A 17,509-nucleotide genomic window follows, 5' to 3' on the forward strand; every position below is an offset into this window, starting at 1 on the left:
CCTCAATAATATTCTAACATTATATGATTTTGTCATGTTAAAATGTTTTTGTTTTTTTTATGGCATGGCTCAAAAGAAGGGTTATAATAGAAATATCTATGCCAAATTCATACAGCAAAATTTATCTTAATCAAACAAAAGGAAATATTTAACTTTAACCTACACTAGCAGCTAGAGTAGAGGAGGAAGCTACCATATCACTCGTCACATGCTGTTGAACACTAATGAAATGAGTAGGCAGTTTCTCCCAGTGATGTAACACAAACTAAGCATTTACGACTAGCAACCATTTTTCAGAGTCAAGAATTAAATTACGTAAAATTAAATCAACTATTCTAATCAGCTACTCATACAAAGAGCGCTAAGAGTAAAACACTAAAATACAAAGGAGAAACACAATCTAGGGAATTAAAGCAACAAGCAAGTACAATATAATCCATTTAATAAAATATGAGAAACGGAAATGTATTCCCTCAGGATTTGCTGCAAGTTCCTGAAGAAAAATGTCAGATTAACAAGGAACTTGTTACATTTGTAGCATTGGTACCAGAATCTACCCTCTACTGTAAGAGAGCAGAGAAAGGCCACCTCTACATTATGATATGTATTATACGATGGGACTGGGATCAATCATCCGCTGTGCCATTTGGAGGTAGAATACAATTTGGCAGAATGTGTAACACTCGACTGTATTGCAGGGTATCTGGCATACAAATACATCATTGCAGTGGTTTCTCCGCTCCAATGTTCCCTTGTGGGGAGGGAGGAGGTGATTGGCATATTTTTCTCTGTACTACCTTCTTCAGGGAGGGATGTATGAATTCAAAACAAAACAAGCCACAATAAGAGAGCCGAACAAAACTTTTACAACTCTAATGGAGGAACAGAATCTTACATCACAATCAAAGAGAACAGACTGAAGTTGAACCCATGACACTGACAAGGACCAAATAGTAGAACAATCAGACAACCAACCACCATGAATCGACCAACGTGCCAAGACAACAGACAACCACGAATGACAGAATATAGAGCAAACACCAAGATATCAGTCAGATTCGAAGCAACGTATTCAGACCATCAGACACTTCACCACAACCTAAAGGGAGTCTCATCATGCCTACACCAATATGAAACTCCACTCTTCTAGTAAGGGACATTTCGTGAGGGCAGTAGTTCAGGGTATTATTAGACACACTTGCAATTTGAAATAGTATATTTTATTAACATATAATTCATAAACATTTAGTTGTTAGTATATATTAATCCTAATCTGTGCAATAACCCAGTGTAGTCAGTTAGCTGTGTTACAAAAGGGAGCATCTAAGTCTCCAAACAAATACTGAATTTAGTTTGTAACCTTACATTTGAACTTCCAACTTTGTAACAGTATTTGTATTTGTATTTCATGAATAACCTTGCCTAATCACTCAGCCTGCCAATCAGAAGAATCAATCTCATTTTTTCATGGCTATCTTCACATACATTTCTAATTCTAGGAGGAAGGCCTTGCCAGGCACAGATGCATAACCTTCTAGGTACATCTGCATGGGATGTTTGTCACATTTAGTGCAGTGATATAATATGATTGGCACTTCATGATTGACATATGATGATATCACTTGATTGACAGCAGATGATTGACACTAGATGACTGACACTTGATCATATGATTGACACTTCATGATTGACACTATGTTCAAATCATAGCCAAGGCCTTGCCTTTTAGTGATATGCTAAGCCACCATCGTTTCCGAATTTCAACCTTCACACGTGGAGGAAGGTTTCTAATCTTAACTCCAAGTACTGAGTAACTGGCAAAATTAATTTATTTTGACTCGCTGTTACTTCATGCTGAACCAACATCCAAAATTGTAATATGCATTAAATTCATATTACAATAGAGAGGTTAAAGTCTCTGAAGAGAATTACATCTCCCATGGAGGATGCTGACAGCACAGAATTGTAGCAAGCCTCTAACACTGCCAGAGGGAAAGTGCATCTCCCAGCATAGAATTTCACAATCACACTCTAGGTCATTTTGCACCACACTTTTCCACTTGCTATTCACAAAAAGCATCACTCCACTGCCCCTTGTTGATCCTCTATCCTTCCTGTATGTGTTGAAGTTTTGTGAAAATGGCAGTATGCAATCAAGAACACTGTCGTTAACCCATGTCTCGGTAATTGAAATGCAATCTTGTTCCATAAAATCTCCAATCTCCATAGTGCAGTCTGCAAGTTTATTTTTAATGCTCTGCACATTTTGATAGTAAATGTTGAATCAGTTTCCCAATGGCATGTGGCCTGGGATCAGCTTAATTTCCCCACACAACAGCATAAGGGAGAGACAGTTCAAGAGCTGTTGAGGTGAGGGCTTACCTTGGTCACTGTCCGTACCACTTGTTTATCTTGGCAAGGCAGAGAAGAGCATCAGGAAGATACCTGCTGCTGGAACGACAAAACATCTCTCACTGCATTTCCATTCCCTAAGGCTATTGTCTTGCTGTCAATACTGTTCAGAAGTAATAGCCTGTCACTTGTGCACAGTAAAATAACAAAGAAATAAACAACAATCACCAAAAAACCAATCATTATCGGAGCACGACCTGATAGCTTTCTACTCCGGGCAGCCATTTTGTAGTACGATACTTAATGTTGATTGCCTTATTTAGTTTCTATCACACTCAATTTCACGAAATTTTATGGCTGGCAACTCCCTCAGAAACCTCTTGGCAAGCAGCACACCGTCTGGTTGCATCAGCACTACATGGGAAACCAACCCTCCCGAAGATTCATTTGGCAAAGGGTGAAATGCTGGTGAAGGTATGGTCCCCAACTCATGAAGAAAGGCTCTGCTTTTCATAGCTTTTCGGTTTCTTGAAAATAGCAGAGCCAAGCAGAAAGCATTCAAGTGCTAACATGATACCGAAGATGAAATTATTGAATTATTGAATATAAATTATTATATTATTCTTTCCTCTGAAAACTGGAAGCCGTACGATTTATTTACCCCCTCTTTTTTTTTGGAGTACTGAATTGCTTGCCTTCTTCTTAATGTTGCACGGTGCAAACTCATACGTTAAAAATATTGGTATTACACCATTCAATTCTGATATTTTTTACCAGTGATGATTTTCTGTCATATTCTGTGAAGTACAGTATTATGCAAAGTTCTGTACTCTTTAGTTCTTCCTTTCATTTCAGTGTGAAAAGGGGTTGGATGTTGAGAACAGAAATCACATTCAAAACAATGTTTTAAATGACCGCTTCCATGTGTAGAGGTTCAGCACTTTGTTGATGGAACCACCGTTGACTACCACCATCGTATGGGAGAAGACCATTCCAACGGCAGCCTGTTCCAAACAGCAGCCTATCTCAACCTGAATCGTCACTGCTGCACTTGGTTTTTTGATGGCACCCACAATACCATGCCTCCCAATTTGAGAACCACTGTACTGTAAACATTGTGATTGGCTCAAAACTCAAACCACTCACTGTCCTCCAATCACATACTACTCATATACTGGTTTTATTATGTGTAAATTTTTGTTTAAATTTTGTTTAGATGTAACTGTTTTTAGTTTAGATATATCTTATCATGCTCACTTGTTATCTGCAGTGGGTTTAAGGGAGATTACTTGTTACTTATTCATTTTTTTTATTTTCAGATCCTGGAGCAAGAAAGTGACTCAGCCAAGTCTGATTCAGAACAATCAAATGATGACAGGGCATCTGGCGTAAGTACAGTTTCTCTTTATGTGTGTAGTTTGTTCTTCTGTGTAAGTTCTATTTTATGTCTGTCAATGTCCAAAGGATATGTACCTTAATTTGTAGCCTTTTTAGTCTAATATATACTTTTTACAGCCTTTTCAATATTAAGTGTTCTGTTCTGCCCTGGGTTCACCTATGTATTGGCTCTGATAAAGTAGATCAATGCTGTTCTGTGAAAGACAAGTCAAGTCCACCTGTGTTACTTCAGCCATTTTTCTCTTTTGGTGTATTTTTCAGGAAGATTAATCTTGATTTTTTGTTGTTCATGTTTTAAACCCTTTCCAGATGGGCCTGAAATACAGTGTTTTCCCCAGGATATGGAGGTATTTGTTCTTTTTCAAAAAACATAGAAAATATGTTGCTAAGTGTGTTATTATTTACCACTTTTCTTCTTTAACATACAAGACCTCCACTTTCCACAGATATATAATATGTTACATTTTACATACATTTTCTTGCACTTATAAATATTTTTCTGTAACAATTTTTGAAAGGAAAAATATGCATTGTAATAAAAGTTACTGAAAATATTTTTGGTACATAATGTAGAAGTAATTAATTAATGATAGAAAACACCTAAAAACTTTTTCTTGGAATGGAGAAATCACCCCTAACTATGAGATGTGAAGTTGAGTCATTGTAACGAATTTCCACATTATGAATATAAATATTTCAATGTTAATTTCAAGAGTGTAAGCAAGTTCTAACATAATTCAACATGACTACAGGTAAAATTCAACAATGTAGAAAACAGGACATTTATCAGTTGGAATTTGAAAGACTTTGTTACAACACATGTGCACAAGAGATGTGATGTGATTAGAGTCTGCTTAAAGTACATGTGCATAGAAAACGATGAGCTGTGCCTATTAATCACATTACTGAGCAGCAAATGTGCAATGGGCTATGCCCATCCCTCGCCTGGAAAGGGTTAATCAAAAGATATTGAGAATGCTCAGTATACCAGTTTGCAAGATGCTAATAATTAATATTTGGTAACTTGGCAACTTCAGAATCATCGTGAATTGACCACTCAATGTGGTGTGTAACAATCACAGCATCTTACTAATAATGTAACATGTGGGAAGGGCAGCAATTTTTGTCTGTGGTCTAGGGATTGCAACACTTTAAATTCAGCCCTGGTTTCTGCATACACTGGCCTTGTGATACTGAAGCTTTTGTTCTGAAATTCCACCACATAATTTGGTGTTTGACTTGACACAAACTGCTACATCTGGAATCCACATAGCCACTCATAGTAAGTACACAAAGGGAACCAATCGCAAGCAGAAGAACCATTAGGTAGCTACTAAGGATCGGTCGATTACACTAGTCAACAACAATTTTGCAACATCAAAGGTAACATGTGTTCTTAACTAATTCGGATGTGCTGATTTCAGATCTGCAACTGAAATTTTTGTATCACGTAACATTTCAGAGATACACTTGACGTCATATCCGGCATAACGTGGATACGTTATTTACATTTGGATACCAATTTATATGATTTTGGGCAACAATGAAAATAAATTTTGCAACAATGTATAAACAAACACACTTATAAAAAGATTTGTTTCTTTTTCTGGCTATGTTTCCATTGTTGACGTTCAAAAAGGCTGCTTTGCTTCTCCCTCCCTCAGAATGAGTTACTGATAAGATAAGGAAGAAGGCTCTACAGACTGAAGGGAGTGTGATTTAATGAGTTCAGTATTACGTGATTTGAGGTAGAGAAGTTGTGTTGAAGTTACTTGGGTGATACTGCAATGAAGAAAAACCGATGTGGTTGTGTAAATTTACCAAACAATTTCTGCTATGTGTGTGGGCAGTACACTTTAAAAAGTCAACGCCGAATGTTGACAGAAACATTGAAACAAGCGTATTATAACTACTTTGGGTGCAATGTTGGTTATCAAGACAAAGTGTGGGATCCCCATGTGTGCTGTGTGACTTGTTATTCAACTCTTGTGAGGTGGTTTCGTGGAGACAAAATCCGTGCTATGGCATTTGCGGTGCCATTGGTTTGGCGTGAACCGAGTAGCCATGCTGAGGACTGTTACTTCTGCCTAACAAGCATAGCGGGACATTCTAAACGAACACAATCCAGTATTGTGTACCCCAATATTCCTTCCGCTATGAGACCCGTACCACATGGACCTGAACTCCCAATCCCTAGCCCACCCTCACATTTGGAGGAATCTTTTGAGGAAGAAGAAGAGCCACCCATCCCGTCCACTTCCAATGATCCAAGCTATTTTCCACAACCAGAGATGGAACCACTCCTTGTCGACTAGTCCAGACTGAATGACTTGGTTAGAGATATGTATCTAACTAAGCAGCAGGCTGAGGTGCTTGGATCTCGACTTCAACAGTGGAATCTGCTGGCTTCCGGAACTAGAATTACCCATTTCAGAAAGAGACATGAACAGTTTTCAGGCTACTTTGAAATGAAAAATTCCCTCTGTGTATGTACAAATATAGATGGTTTAATGGATAAGCTTGGGTTGGAGCACATTCCTGAGGAATGGAGACTGTTTATAGACTTGTCCAAAAGTAGCCTGAAAGCAGTGTTGTTACACAATGGCAACCAAAAATCATCCATACCTGTCGCACATTCTGTTGAGATGAAGGAAACACATGACAGTATGTCTGTCTTGTTAAATATGATTCAATATAATAAGTACTGCTGGCAGATTTGTGGCGATTTAAAGGTCATTGCCATATTAATGGGACTCCAAGGTGGGTTTACAAAGTATTGTTGTTTCCTTTGCTTGTGGGACAGTAGGGCTACAGAATCGCACTACACTGTGAAAAACTAGCCTCCGAGAGAAACCTATATACCAGGGCAACAAAATGTGAAGTATGCTCCATTAGTTAATTCTAACAACATATTGCTTCCTCCTTTCATATCAAATTAGGCCTCATGAAGAATTTTGTAAAGGCCATGGACAAAGATGAAGATGGTTTTGCATACCTCAGGAGCTTCTTCCCAAAACTAAGTGATGCTAAAGTGAAAGAGGGAATATTCATTGGCCCCCAAATTTGGAAACTGTTGAGAGATCACAACTTTGATAGGAAGTTAAGTGTCAAAGAACTAGCTGCCTGGAAGGCTTTTAGTGCAGTGGTGAATGGATTTCTGGGCAATACTAAACCACCAAACTATACTCAATTAGTTCTGGAACTCCTTGATTCTTATACAAAGCTTGGATGTCGAATGTCGCTCAAAATCCACTTTCTCCACTCCCACCTGGATTTTTTCCCAAAGAACTTAGGAGCTGTCAGTGATTAACAAGGGGAACGATTCCATCAAGACATTCGCACAATGAAGCAGAGATATCAAGGTAGATGGGATCCTCACATGATGGGCGATTACTGCTGGTTCCTAATTAGAGATAGTGATAGACATTACAAGAGGAGGAAATAAGGGTAAGTGCATCCATTGTGATAGCTGTATATTGTGTATATTACATATATATAAACACACACATGTGTGCATGTTTGTACCTTGATCTTTTATACATCTTATTGATGATATTTACTCATACAAGTGTAATAACTGCATTCGTAACCTAGTTAAAAATACAAGTCACGTAATATATTTTCGTCGCCATCACTACAATCCTCTTTACCAGTGTAACACAAAAACGTTATGTGTTACGACATTTTTACTATCATTTTCGTGTTCAGGAGGTTCGATTTAGTTAAAGTGACCCTTTTTTTCCCGTGTTGCAGAAAAAAAGTTTAAAATAGGCAAGAACTATCTGCATTCTGCATACACCAAGTCATTGATTACTTGCTTGTGCTTGAAATCACACCATTTTCAGCTTAACCTGTAGTGAACCTCTCCTTCCTGCAAGCATATTGGGATGGTAGGTTTTCAACTGCATGCTTTCCAGAATTTTAGATTCACATGTCAACTGATTTTGAAGTTACAGACTCTTGAATTTGAGCAATCATCATTTATTAAAGTGGCATTTAAAGTTCATCCAATCGAGCTACAGCTCTGGGAAGGACTCAATTCACATGGGCATGTTGACATTCATGTGATATGCACATTGTCACCTTGTAATCAAGAGGTCCTGGGTTCAATACCCAGTAGAAGCACATTGCACAGTGGTTAAGATACCACTTTAAACTCTAGGTTCAGTCCCAATTAGCCTATCTGTGCATAAAGTGGACTTAAAGCAACAATTCTAAGTAATCTTCAATACTATAAGGACTGCCATAAGAAAAATACAAAATCAAAATTGTTGATCTTTTGAGAAGCTGTTTTTTGAAAATTTGCATTTTACTGTTGCATTAGTTCCATAACGTGTCTCATTTAATGTTTTCAATTGTTCATAATGATGGAAAATTAGATGAATGTGTGTTAGATTTAACTAAGAACTAAAAGTGTAATTAAAGATGAGGATAGTTCTCCAAGAAGTCTGTATTTTTGATCTCCTTGACACATTTTGGAACACCTGGTACATTGTAATGGAAGTTTCATCTTGTGCATTTGAGTTTGCATACGAGAGAATACATGTTGGTGTACAAATTTCTTCTTGCTGCTGATGGAGATCGAACATATGACAGACCTGTGATTTTACTACAGATCCAGAGCACCAACCAACTTCTCCATGGCACCCCTACTCCCAGAATTCTGTACTAACTTTTGCTCCACTTATTTTCTGGAATCCATGGTTAGCACCACATGGCTTCAACCGTAAAAATATAAATTAAGCAAACTCACATATGTGCTTGCTTGAAATGTTAAATTTCATTTGCATGTTGTTACTTTTCTTCTCTTTTTCTTTTCAGCTTATGAAACCAGTAGGAAAGAACTCTGTAGTCAGGATGAAGAAGCGGCAGGAAGCTTTGGTGAGTATATTTGCATATTAAAACCTGTAGGAAACAATTAGTCAACTGAATAGATACCTATTAATTAAGCTCTATTGCATTTGAAAATCTAAAAACAAATGTGCTGTTCCAGATTAAAATTGTCATAATCAGTGCTAATACATGCTATAGTACATTTCTAAAGTTGTCAAAATGAGAAGAAGAGAAAATGACAAATTCATATTTTTAAGAAGTTCAATAAAGCATTGAACTGAACTGAACATGAAACTTCTCATGCTAAGATGTTTAACTATTTGCAATGTACTATGTATTTTTCGCATGTTAAGCTAAAATGAATACCAAGCTATTGGCTTCATAGCACGTTTTCGCTACCTTGCGGTGTGCATAAACACCCTGTCATATCCCTTGTTTCTTATGGAGGAGGTAGGGTCTCATCTTGGGAAGACTGCCTGCTAGCACGTTTTTCACATCCACAGCATGTGTAACAAAATGTATTACTAAAAATATACATTTCGTTACATATGTAAAAAGAAGTGAAGGTACCTCTCATATAAGTTGTTAAATTGTCATGGTTTAGTTTTCACCACTAGAGGTCGGGTTTTGTTGACTTCCTTTTGATATATGCTGCCTCCTAGTAGCAATTTTAGGCATTATAATTGCAAGCTTGTTTGCTGTCAAAAAATCACTTTCACTCTGCATTTGAACCAGCTGGAAGGAACATCGCTTTCTCGACCGTGTGGGTCGAAGCAGCTTACGTGACCCAGCCACATTATGCACGAGGCATTTCATCTACTCCATCTGGAACACAGCACCATTTGTAATTTATGGCACACCATGTGCTTTGTTTGAGGAACTTCGTACCATGTACTTTTGATTGTCAAGGCATGTATCCTAGGTGTGTTACTACCATCAATAACAAAATACTTCAGGTACGTAATTTTTGTGATTAAATGAACTTAAAATCAGTGATTGCCAAAAGTGCATAAATAAGTGGGTCACTCACGAACTCTGTTATTTCCAACAAGGCCGCCTGTAAATATGATCGATAAGAACTGTCTTTGTCTTTGTCTGTCTTTGTCTAAAGATAGCAAATTACGTTATTATCTATGGGCAATAATAACTTATTCATCCATTTCTTTTCTAAGATAATTTAACTACACATTCCTTATCCTGGTAGCATTAAAAAAAATGGTACCAAAAATGTTAATGTAGAATTATGGTAGCAGTATAGAAATTCTCAAAAGCCATATCCTTTTTGGAGTTACACCAGCTTTACAAATCTAGTCTTATTAGAAACAAAGAAATATTAATGGTTCTAGTTAAAACTTGAATGCCTTTTATACATGTTTGGTGCACGCTAGCAGATGTTCCTGTATACGGGATAACTGTATATAAATTTGTATCCATGTGTTACAAGAGTGATTCATGTAGATATACTCGTGAAATAATTGTTTGAAAAGGTTGATTTAAATGTTTGTCTTTGTTGAATTTGCTTACTCTCACGCGAGTGCTTGTTAATGGACGATGTAAGTTCCAGAATGTTAATCAAATAAAATGTCTTGTTTGAATGTTCATCAACTTTCACTTTCTTAAAAAAAAAAAAAGTTTCCTTTTCTTTTGGCATGAGCACTAAGGTAATGATAAATTGCATGTCTATTGTAGTAATATTGAAATAATGACATAAATGAAGTTTAACAAATAAAGGAACACACGTGTTGGTATGCTTTATTCATTTGTGTTGCATGAGTACAGCGTTTACGTTACTTTGTTCATGCGAGAAGCATGTATAGATTGTAAATGTGTTAATTATTGCCTATTGTGAATCTATTTAGCATCAACATTGCCTAATTAATATTACTTTTGGGAGATACACGGAATAGAGTTCTATTTCGGTTGCATGTTGGAATTGTACAATTGTAAAGTGGGGGTTGAATCCATATTGCTCTCTCCCCCCCTTTTTGCTTACTAGTCTCTTTGCAATTTTTTTATGTCAATGAAACTAAACGTGCTAAACAGACTGAACCTCATAGTTTGTGATTACTGGTGGGTTTTCACATCTCTTAACATCTTTAGGGGCAAACTCCGTGAAACAGGAGTCTCTTCTGCCAAAGGGGGGAGAGTGTCGTGTACCGACTGAACATATAAGCTGATCTATGCCAGGCTTGATTTGCATCATCTGTGCACACGAGTCCTGGTTAAGTGTTATTTGTCATCAGTTTCTGCATAATAGTTTCCGTCATGTATGCACCAAAAATCTATACCATTCTTCGTAACGAGACATCTAGCATTTATACCATAATGTAAGTTGCATTAATTTTGTTATCTTATTCTTAAATTATACACTTTTGTTTGTGTCCGTACACCAGTCGTATTCTTTACTCCATTTCCTGGATTACCGAAGAACAGAAATAACTCAAAGTTAACAGTTGCCATCTCAGTATATTAAGAATGTTTCCCATTATCCATCTTGTTTCCATCAGAACAACTGAATATTTTCCCACGTTTTCTGTAAATTATTAGTACACATTTGCATAATGTTTGTAATGTGAAATATGGTAGTTTCTCTACTTTTTCTCCAGCGAAGGATGATTGCCGGAGGGAAGAAAAATATTGATCATCCACTACAATTTCAGTGACACTTCATGTCACGTCAGTGCAATTCCAGGGTTGAGAAAGTCGTGAAAAAGGGTGTAGGTACCTCATAAGTTTATTTTAAACAGTGAAACTCACTTTTGGGATGAACCTCGTGTTTATTTGAAACTCCTCTCAAAAATTTTACAGGCTAGGATGCTCTGTTCCAGCAGCAGTTCATCGGATGAGTTGTCGCCCCCAGAAAAAATCGACATCAGAAAGATAAAGATAGAACCCCCAACCACACCCATAACCGATGCAGCTGAAATCTTAATGGTATGTTATATTTTAGAGTGTGAATATTAATGTTATGTTAAATGAATGTATTAATAATTGTTAATTTATTCAATTGTAGGTAGAGAACTGTGTGTGAAAGCAGTGTCAGTATTTGTCAGATTTTATTTATCTATATCAGTCAATACTTTTATATATGGACACACACAAGAATATAATATATATGAGCCCAAACAAGAATAAAATTTTCTTAAAATGAATTTTATCCTAATCACATTCACCTTGCATATTTTATAATCAGTTTTGCAAAAATATTCTGCTGTTATATGGTTCATCACTTGATGCAGAGTATGTGACAGAACCATGTTATTTGCATGTTTTCATGGCAGTAATAGGGTGGTTGATAAACACCATGTTTAAAATTTGTTATGGTCTTACTCCCCTAAATTGTTCCTCTTTAGTCAAAAGGAAAGTATGTAAAGCTTCAGGAAAACATTTTGATATTTATATTTAATATTATTTGTGATGCTTATATTTTAAACCATGATGTATAACTTTCTTCTACTACCTATCACTTGAAATTGTTATGTTACAGATTGAAGGACCACAAAGTACACCATCATCAGTTACATCAGAAGTCCTGTCACTCATGGCATCGAATATGATGACACCAGATTCATCCCTGATGTCCCTCGATGTTTCTGGGGGTTTATACACCCCAGAATGCTCTGCCACCACTAGGGACACCAGCATAACCCTGCTCACAGTAAGTAATGTCATTTATTTATTTATATGAGTTACTAATGACCAAACTATTATGCTTAATATGTTTCTATAAGATTAGGGCTGAGCTGATGCCGATGGAATATATCGGTCAGATTTTATTTATCTATACTAACCTATAATCTTCCAGCATTTTGGTATATCAGAGGGCCCACAAAAATGCCACACAACACTTTTGCAGAGTCTAATCTTCCTGCAAATTATGCAATATTCAAAGCTTTGATTTATTTTGCACCAGGGTGGATAAAAATCATGATTTTTTTATTTAAAAAATCATTTTTGTTGATTTTTTATTTAAATCGATGTATTTTATTAAAAAAACATGCTTAAAATTGCGTGGTTTGGTGTGGTGTGGTTTATGGCACCATACATGTAGATATGTCTTTCTTATAGAAAGACTTTTTCTAGTAAACACTCTGTAAAATATTTGAACAGTTTGATTAAAGCAAATGAAATTTCTTATGTAAATATACATTTTCCTGTTTCTGATAGACATATATGAACCTACTATGGAAATATTTGTTGAGTTTGCTAATGAAACTATTGGTATAATACCTACATAATTTCAGTAACTTTCCTGCCCGACCCTGTGGCCGAGTGGTTAGCACATCGCGCTGCGACGCCAAGGGTCCCGGGTTCGAATCCCGGTCGGGCTTGGTTGTTTGTGAATGTCCATTCATCAATTTCATCATTTCATCACTCATCCCCATCTTCGCAAATTAGCCAAGATGCACAAAACGCGAAGTAAAATAAACTAAATCAAATCAAATCAAATTCAGTAACTTTCTTTCCAGTGAAAATAAAGCATTCTGGATGTACTCTATAACTGTAACTTGAAATATTTTTTAGTCTTTGTAGCTGAATTTTGCAATTTATTAAATGATAGTTTGCAAAATATCAGCTACCATGTTTATTTACAGTTTAATGATAATGACACTATTTACACTTTAACATGGTTAGTATTTTGTATATTTTTCTACACAAAATGTTTGCTAGTTTTACCTATAAAATTTATTTAAATTAAATCAGAGAATTTAAGTGTGTTTACAGTATACACATTACATTTCCTTTTGTATGAGCTTCATCCCATCAGTACATATAGTTTGTTTCCTTTATTATTCTTTCTTAGAGCCTAATAAACACTATTAAATGATTACGAGATTAAAATACTTTCACCAAGAGTGAATCTCATATCTACAAATTTCTTATGTACATTATTCTATAAATTATTAATTTAAAGTGATTTAAATCAGTGATTCTCTTAAAAAGAATCACCTGATTTGAATCTTGATTTAAACCGTAATTTACTAAATCAACCTGATTTAAATCAATCCACCTTGTTTTGCACCAATATTGTGTGAAAAAACTTTTGTTTCGTTAATACATAACAGGTATTTTAATATTCTGATGTAACTTCTACAGTGAGGCACACTCTTGGTAAATGTTATAAGTATATTGCCAGTAACAAATGTTATCCTTGCTCTTGTCCTAATTTATGAAATTGTTTCACCACAGGATGTGACCAGAGCTTTGAGGATCTCTGACTCAAATTCTGATGCACCTGAGGAGCAGCATAGTGGTGATTTGGATGAGCAATAGGTAAGAGAGATAACTGTTAATCCCCCCCCCCCCAAATATTACACTTCCACTGTTTAGTGTTATCGGTTTCGATCATTTGTGCCTTTGATATTATAAATGTAGCCTGGGGAAGGTCACATGGAGATCTTTTGGAGAAGGGTTGTTCTATTTACATCACCAATTTCCTTTCCTGCATCCCTCCACGTGGATGCAGTCTTATCCAAGGGGAGGGTGTCATTTGCACTCAGAGATCCATTTCAAATACAGAATTCTCTGTCCTTTTCTCACCCAGGAACCACCAGATCTCACCATGACATCCCACCAGTGTGTTAGGTCAACTTAGTGGAAATTAATCACCATGCAAATTATCAAGTTTGGATTACACAAGAATACTCCAAACTACACCAAGAATTGTGAAATATTATCAAGTTCACCTCCTTGCTTGTAAATGTCCCTCAAAACACTTAGTGCCAAAGAGACAAGAGCCTATCTTCTGCCACATCAAGATCTTTTGCTTTTATTTTCTGGGTTTTAAACCAAAGCCTGTTGCTGTTTAATAATATTTTTTTTATGAGGTGTGAGGTACATTTTACTACAGTATTTTATTATGAAATATAGAGTGTAGCAAAGCATTTTCCACAATCTGAAATATCATGCCAGTAATAAAAGCTTCAATTCTGTAGCAAAATTTCAACATGTTCTTTCTTTTTTAATTTTCTCAATTGTGTGGTCAATGCAAATGTTCAAAATTATAATAAAATTAGATTTATCAATGAAGGTATTACTATTTTCATGCTTTAAAACAATTGAAATCTGAACTTAAAGAGAAATTTTGATTATGGGCATTTTTTACCCAGCATGTATCCTTACATCCTTTGAAAGGTGTGCATGTCATGCCATGCTAAAGAGGCTAGTGTTTATGGGGTGAATTTTTAAAAGTCACTCGTACAGATTAATGAGAATCTGACATTAGCACTATGGTGCCAATTTGAAGACTCTAGTTAACTAAAGAAATAGAGATGTGTATGTTTTGTTTTGGTTCTTGATAAGGATTTGAACTGTTTATTGTGTGAAAGTGAATATTTGTTTCTGTATTTACTCCTCATGTTACACTTATGTTCCTCCCTCCAATCCATTTGTCTCTTCAGAATTATTACAGAGGTTGTTCAGCGTATATTTGACCAAACGCGATTCCTCCCCCCTGCACTCAGAATGAACTCACCCAACCTTGGTCGGGCATGTTTGTCAGTGTAGTATGAGAGCTGTAAAAGAGAGGTTGTGTTTTCTCACTGGGCCAAAAATCCCGCCCAAACTGAGCCGCTTTTTAGGAGGAGTGCGTTGTATAACTTTCCAAATGTTTGCATTTTCTCGCTTGGCCGAAAATGCTGACAAAACAGTTGCTTTTGGGAAGGTTATGTTGTAGCTATTTATGACGCAAAGTTCAGTGTGTCAATAATCAGGAAGTAGTGTAAGAGCAAGAATTGTGATGTTAGTTTGACTTTATTCAAGAATGTGATCGGCAAGTATAAGGATTGCATGGCCCCAGCGTTCGGTTCTCCAACAAAGGGGACGAGAACACGGCTGTGCACACAAGCCACCACCAGTATGCAGGCGAAACTTCGCAGAATGGGCATGCAAGAGAATCCACCGACCCAAAGACAGATGGAAAATCATTTAAATATGTTTTTGGAAACTGTTAACTGCACCTTGCACCTGTTTTGGCAGCATTTTCGGCCAAGCGAGAAAATGCAAACACTTGGAAAGTTATACAACGCACTCCTCCCAAAAAGCGGCTCAGTTTGGGCGGGAATTTTGGCCCAGTGAGAAAACACAACCACTCTTTTACAGCTCACACACTACACTGACACACATGCCTGACCAAGGTTGGGTGAGTTCATTCTGAGTTCAGGGGGGAGGAAACTCGTTTGGTCAAATATACGCTGAACAACCTCTGTATATCCTTGATACTGAACAGTGCACCATCACCAGGCATCCTAACAACCTTTGCTTGTCTCATTGTAATTGTTTTGAAAAAAAAAATAGAGTGGAACCCTGATTTTACTTTCCTCAGAGTATCAAGCTGAAAAGGACTTCAAATGAGGGAAAATGTAAATTCGAAAATAACTTCATGACATTTTGCTATGTTGAGACCAATAAGATTGAATGTATAATGTGGGAAAATGTAAAATCAGGGTTTCACTGTGTTTGTTGATGAGCCATATTTGATAATACAGTGGAACACCAAGTTTCATGTTCCCGAATTTTACATTTTCCTGCATTTTAAATTTTTGCAGCTTGGTCCCCTGAAAAACGTAAAATCAAGGTTCCACCGTGTATGCAAAACAATAAAATGACATTGTGAGAACTTAAACCAGTTCAAAAATAGATAACCATATTCAAGGTGAGGGTTGACAGAGGTGCATCCTGGCTGCATCTGATAGCTGATCACTTCAAATGTTAGCTGCACATACAGTAGACAGCATAGCTATCATATACCAAAAGTACAGGGTTCCATTTTAATCCACAGACTTTCGAGATGGAATATTCATGTGCTGGTCCACATTATGGACTGCAGAGGTGAAGCATTTTGAAATGTTAAAATCTTACATTTATAATTATTTTGGGGGTATCTAATTAATATACTTGTTATTTTGTTGTACTTGGTTATTTTTTAATAGTATGTTTATTATTGTTATGACTAAGTGCCAAGAAATAATAGCTTGTAATTTCAACAGAAAAAGAAAAGTTCAAAGAGTTGTAATTCACTGTTTCAAATTTACATTAGTACTCTCTGGGTACTCCAGTGTTGCATGATGTAAAGAAATGATTTCAGTTGAGGGAATGGTATTTATTAAACCACTCTTCCTCACCTCCCACAACCATTTACTTAAGGTTGAAATTGTTCATTTCACAAGCTCTTGAAGCCACTTAGTAGGTACTAGGTGGTCAGAATTAATGTTGTTCACCACATTTACACCTGGTGACAAAATTTTGAACTTTTTTTTCCCAGCATTTGCTTTTCAATGATCTCCATAGAGTATATACCAAGTATCCAGATATATATACCAGATGCTTTGAATGAGCTCTGAGTAGGTGAATTTAAATTATAACCAACTAGTAGGGACAAAACTCAGTCATGAACTAAAAATTTTCTTCTTCTAGCGCAGGTTGCAGACCAGTCAATACTTGCAAATGGTTTTCAGTTATTGTAGGTGTGAACACCCTAGTAGATTCTGCACTGTTGTTGAAATATTTCAACAGTATGTTTTGGACTTCAAGTCTCATCTTTTGGTCTCCAGGATTATCTGGTGGCAGCTAACTTCTTGGATTGTTAATTTTTGTTGAATGTTATTATGTTCAATTGTTTGTTTCCAGTATGAAAAGCCAAAGTAAATGTATTGGTTTCTCCTTCATGTATATGTTTAACAGAGTATGTTCAAATTACTAATGTTCAATGAGTTGAATAGTTTCAAAAAAATGTTTTGGTTTAGTTTCCATACATGTATGTGTGTATTTGAAGTAGTGTTATGCAATGACTTTAATAAAGGCTAATTCAAAACATAAATAATGTTGTACTTATTCCCAGTTTGTTCCTGGAGGATATGGAGGCAAATAACCATTCTATATAAAAAACCTGACAATATACGTGAGCAGATCAAATTTTCCATTTAGG

At 36.3% G+C, this 17,509-nt stretch overlaps 1 protein-coding gene across 1 annotated transcript; it reads left to right on the forward strand.

The window, feature by feature from the left end:
- Positions 1-450: 450 nt before the first annotated feature.
- LOC145983729 (uncharacterized) lies at positions 451-17,073 on the forward strand. Its single transcript, XM_083116781.1, has 8 exons — positions 451-652; positions 2,726-2,826; positions 3,672-3,740; positions 8,572-8,631; positions 11,392-11,517; positions 12,071-12,241; positions 13,774-13,857; positions 16,999-17,073. Exons 1-7 carry the CDS (start codon positions 451-453, stop codon positions 13,855-13,857), a joined length of 813 nt encoding a protein of 270 aa, XP_082972907.1. The 3' UTR covers positions 16,999-17,073.
- The last annotated feature ends 436 nt before the right edge of the window (positions 17,074-17,509 follow it).

The sequence above is a fragment of the Lepisma saccharinum genome, chromosome 2, assembly GCF_977018435.1.
Source record: "Lepisma saccharinum chromosome 2, izLepSacc3.1, whole genome shotgun sequence".
NCBI lineage: Eukaryota > Metazoa > Arthropoda > Insecta > Zygentoma > Lepismatidae > Lepisma > Lepisma saccharinum.

Excerpts from the sequence above, each read along its gene's own strand:
- LOC145983729 (XM_083116781.1), top strand. The coding sequence starts at position 451 with ATGAGAAACGGAAATGTATTCCCTCAGGATTTGCTGCAAGTTCCTGAA. Across the intron at positions 11,518-12,070 it reads ATGCAGCTGAAATCTTAATG|ATTGAAGGACCACAAAGTAC; the intron begins GTATGTTATATT and ends GTTATGTTACAG. Across the intron at positions 12,242-13,773 it reads CCAGCATAACCCTGCTCACA|GATGTGACCAGAGCTTTGAG; the intron begins GTAAGTAATGTC and ends GTTTCACCACAG.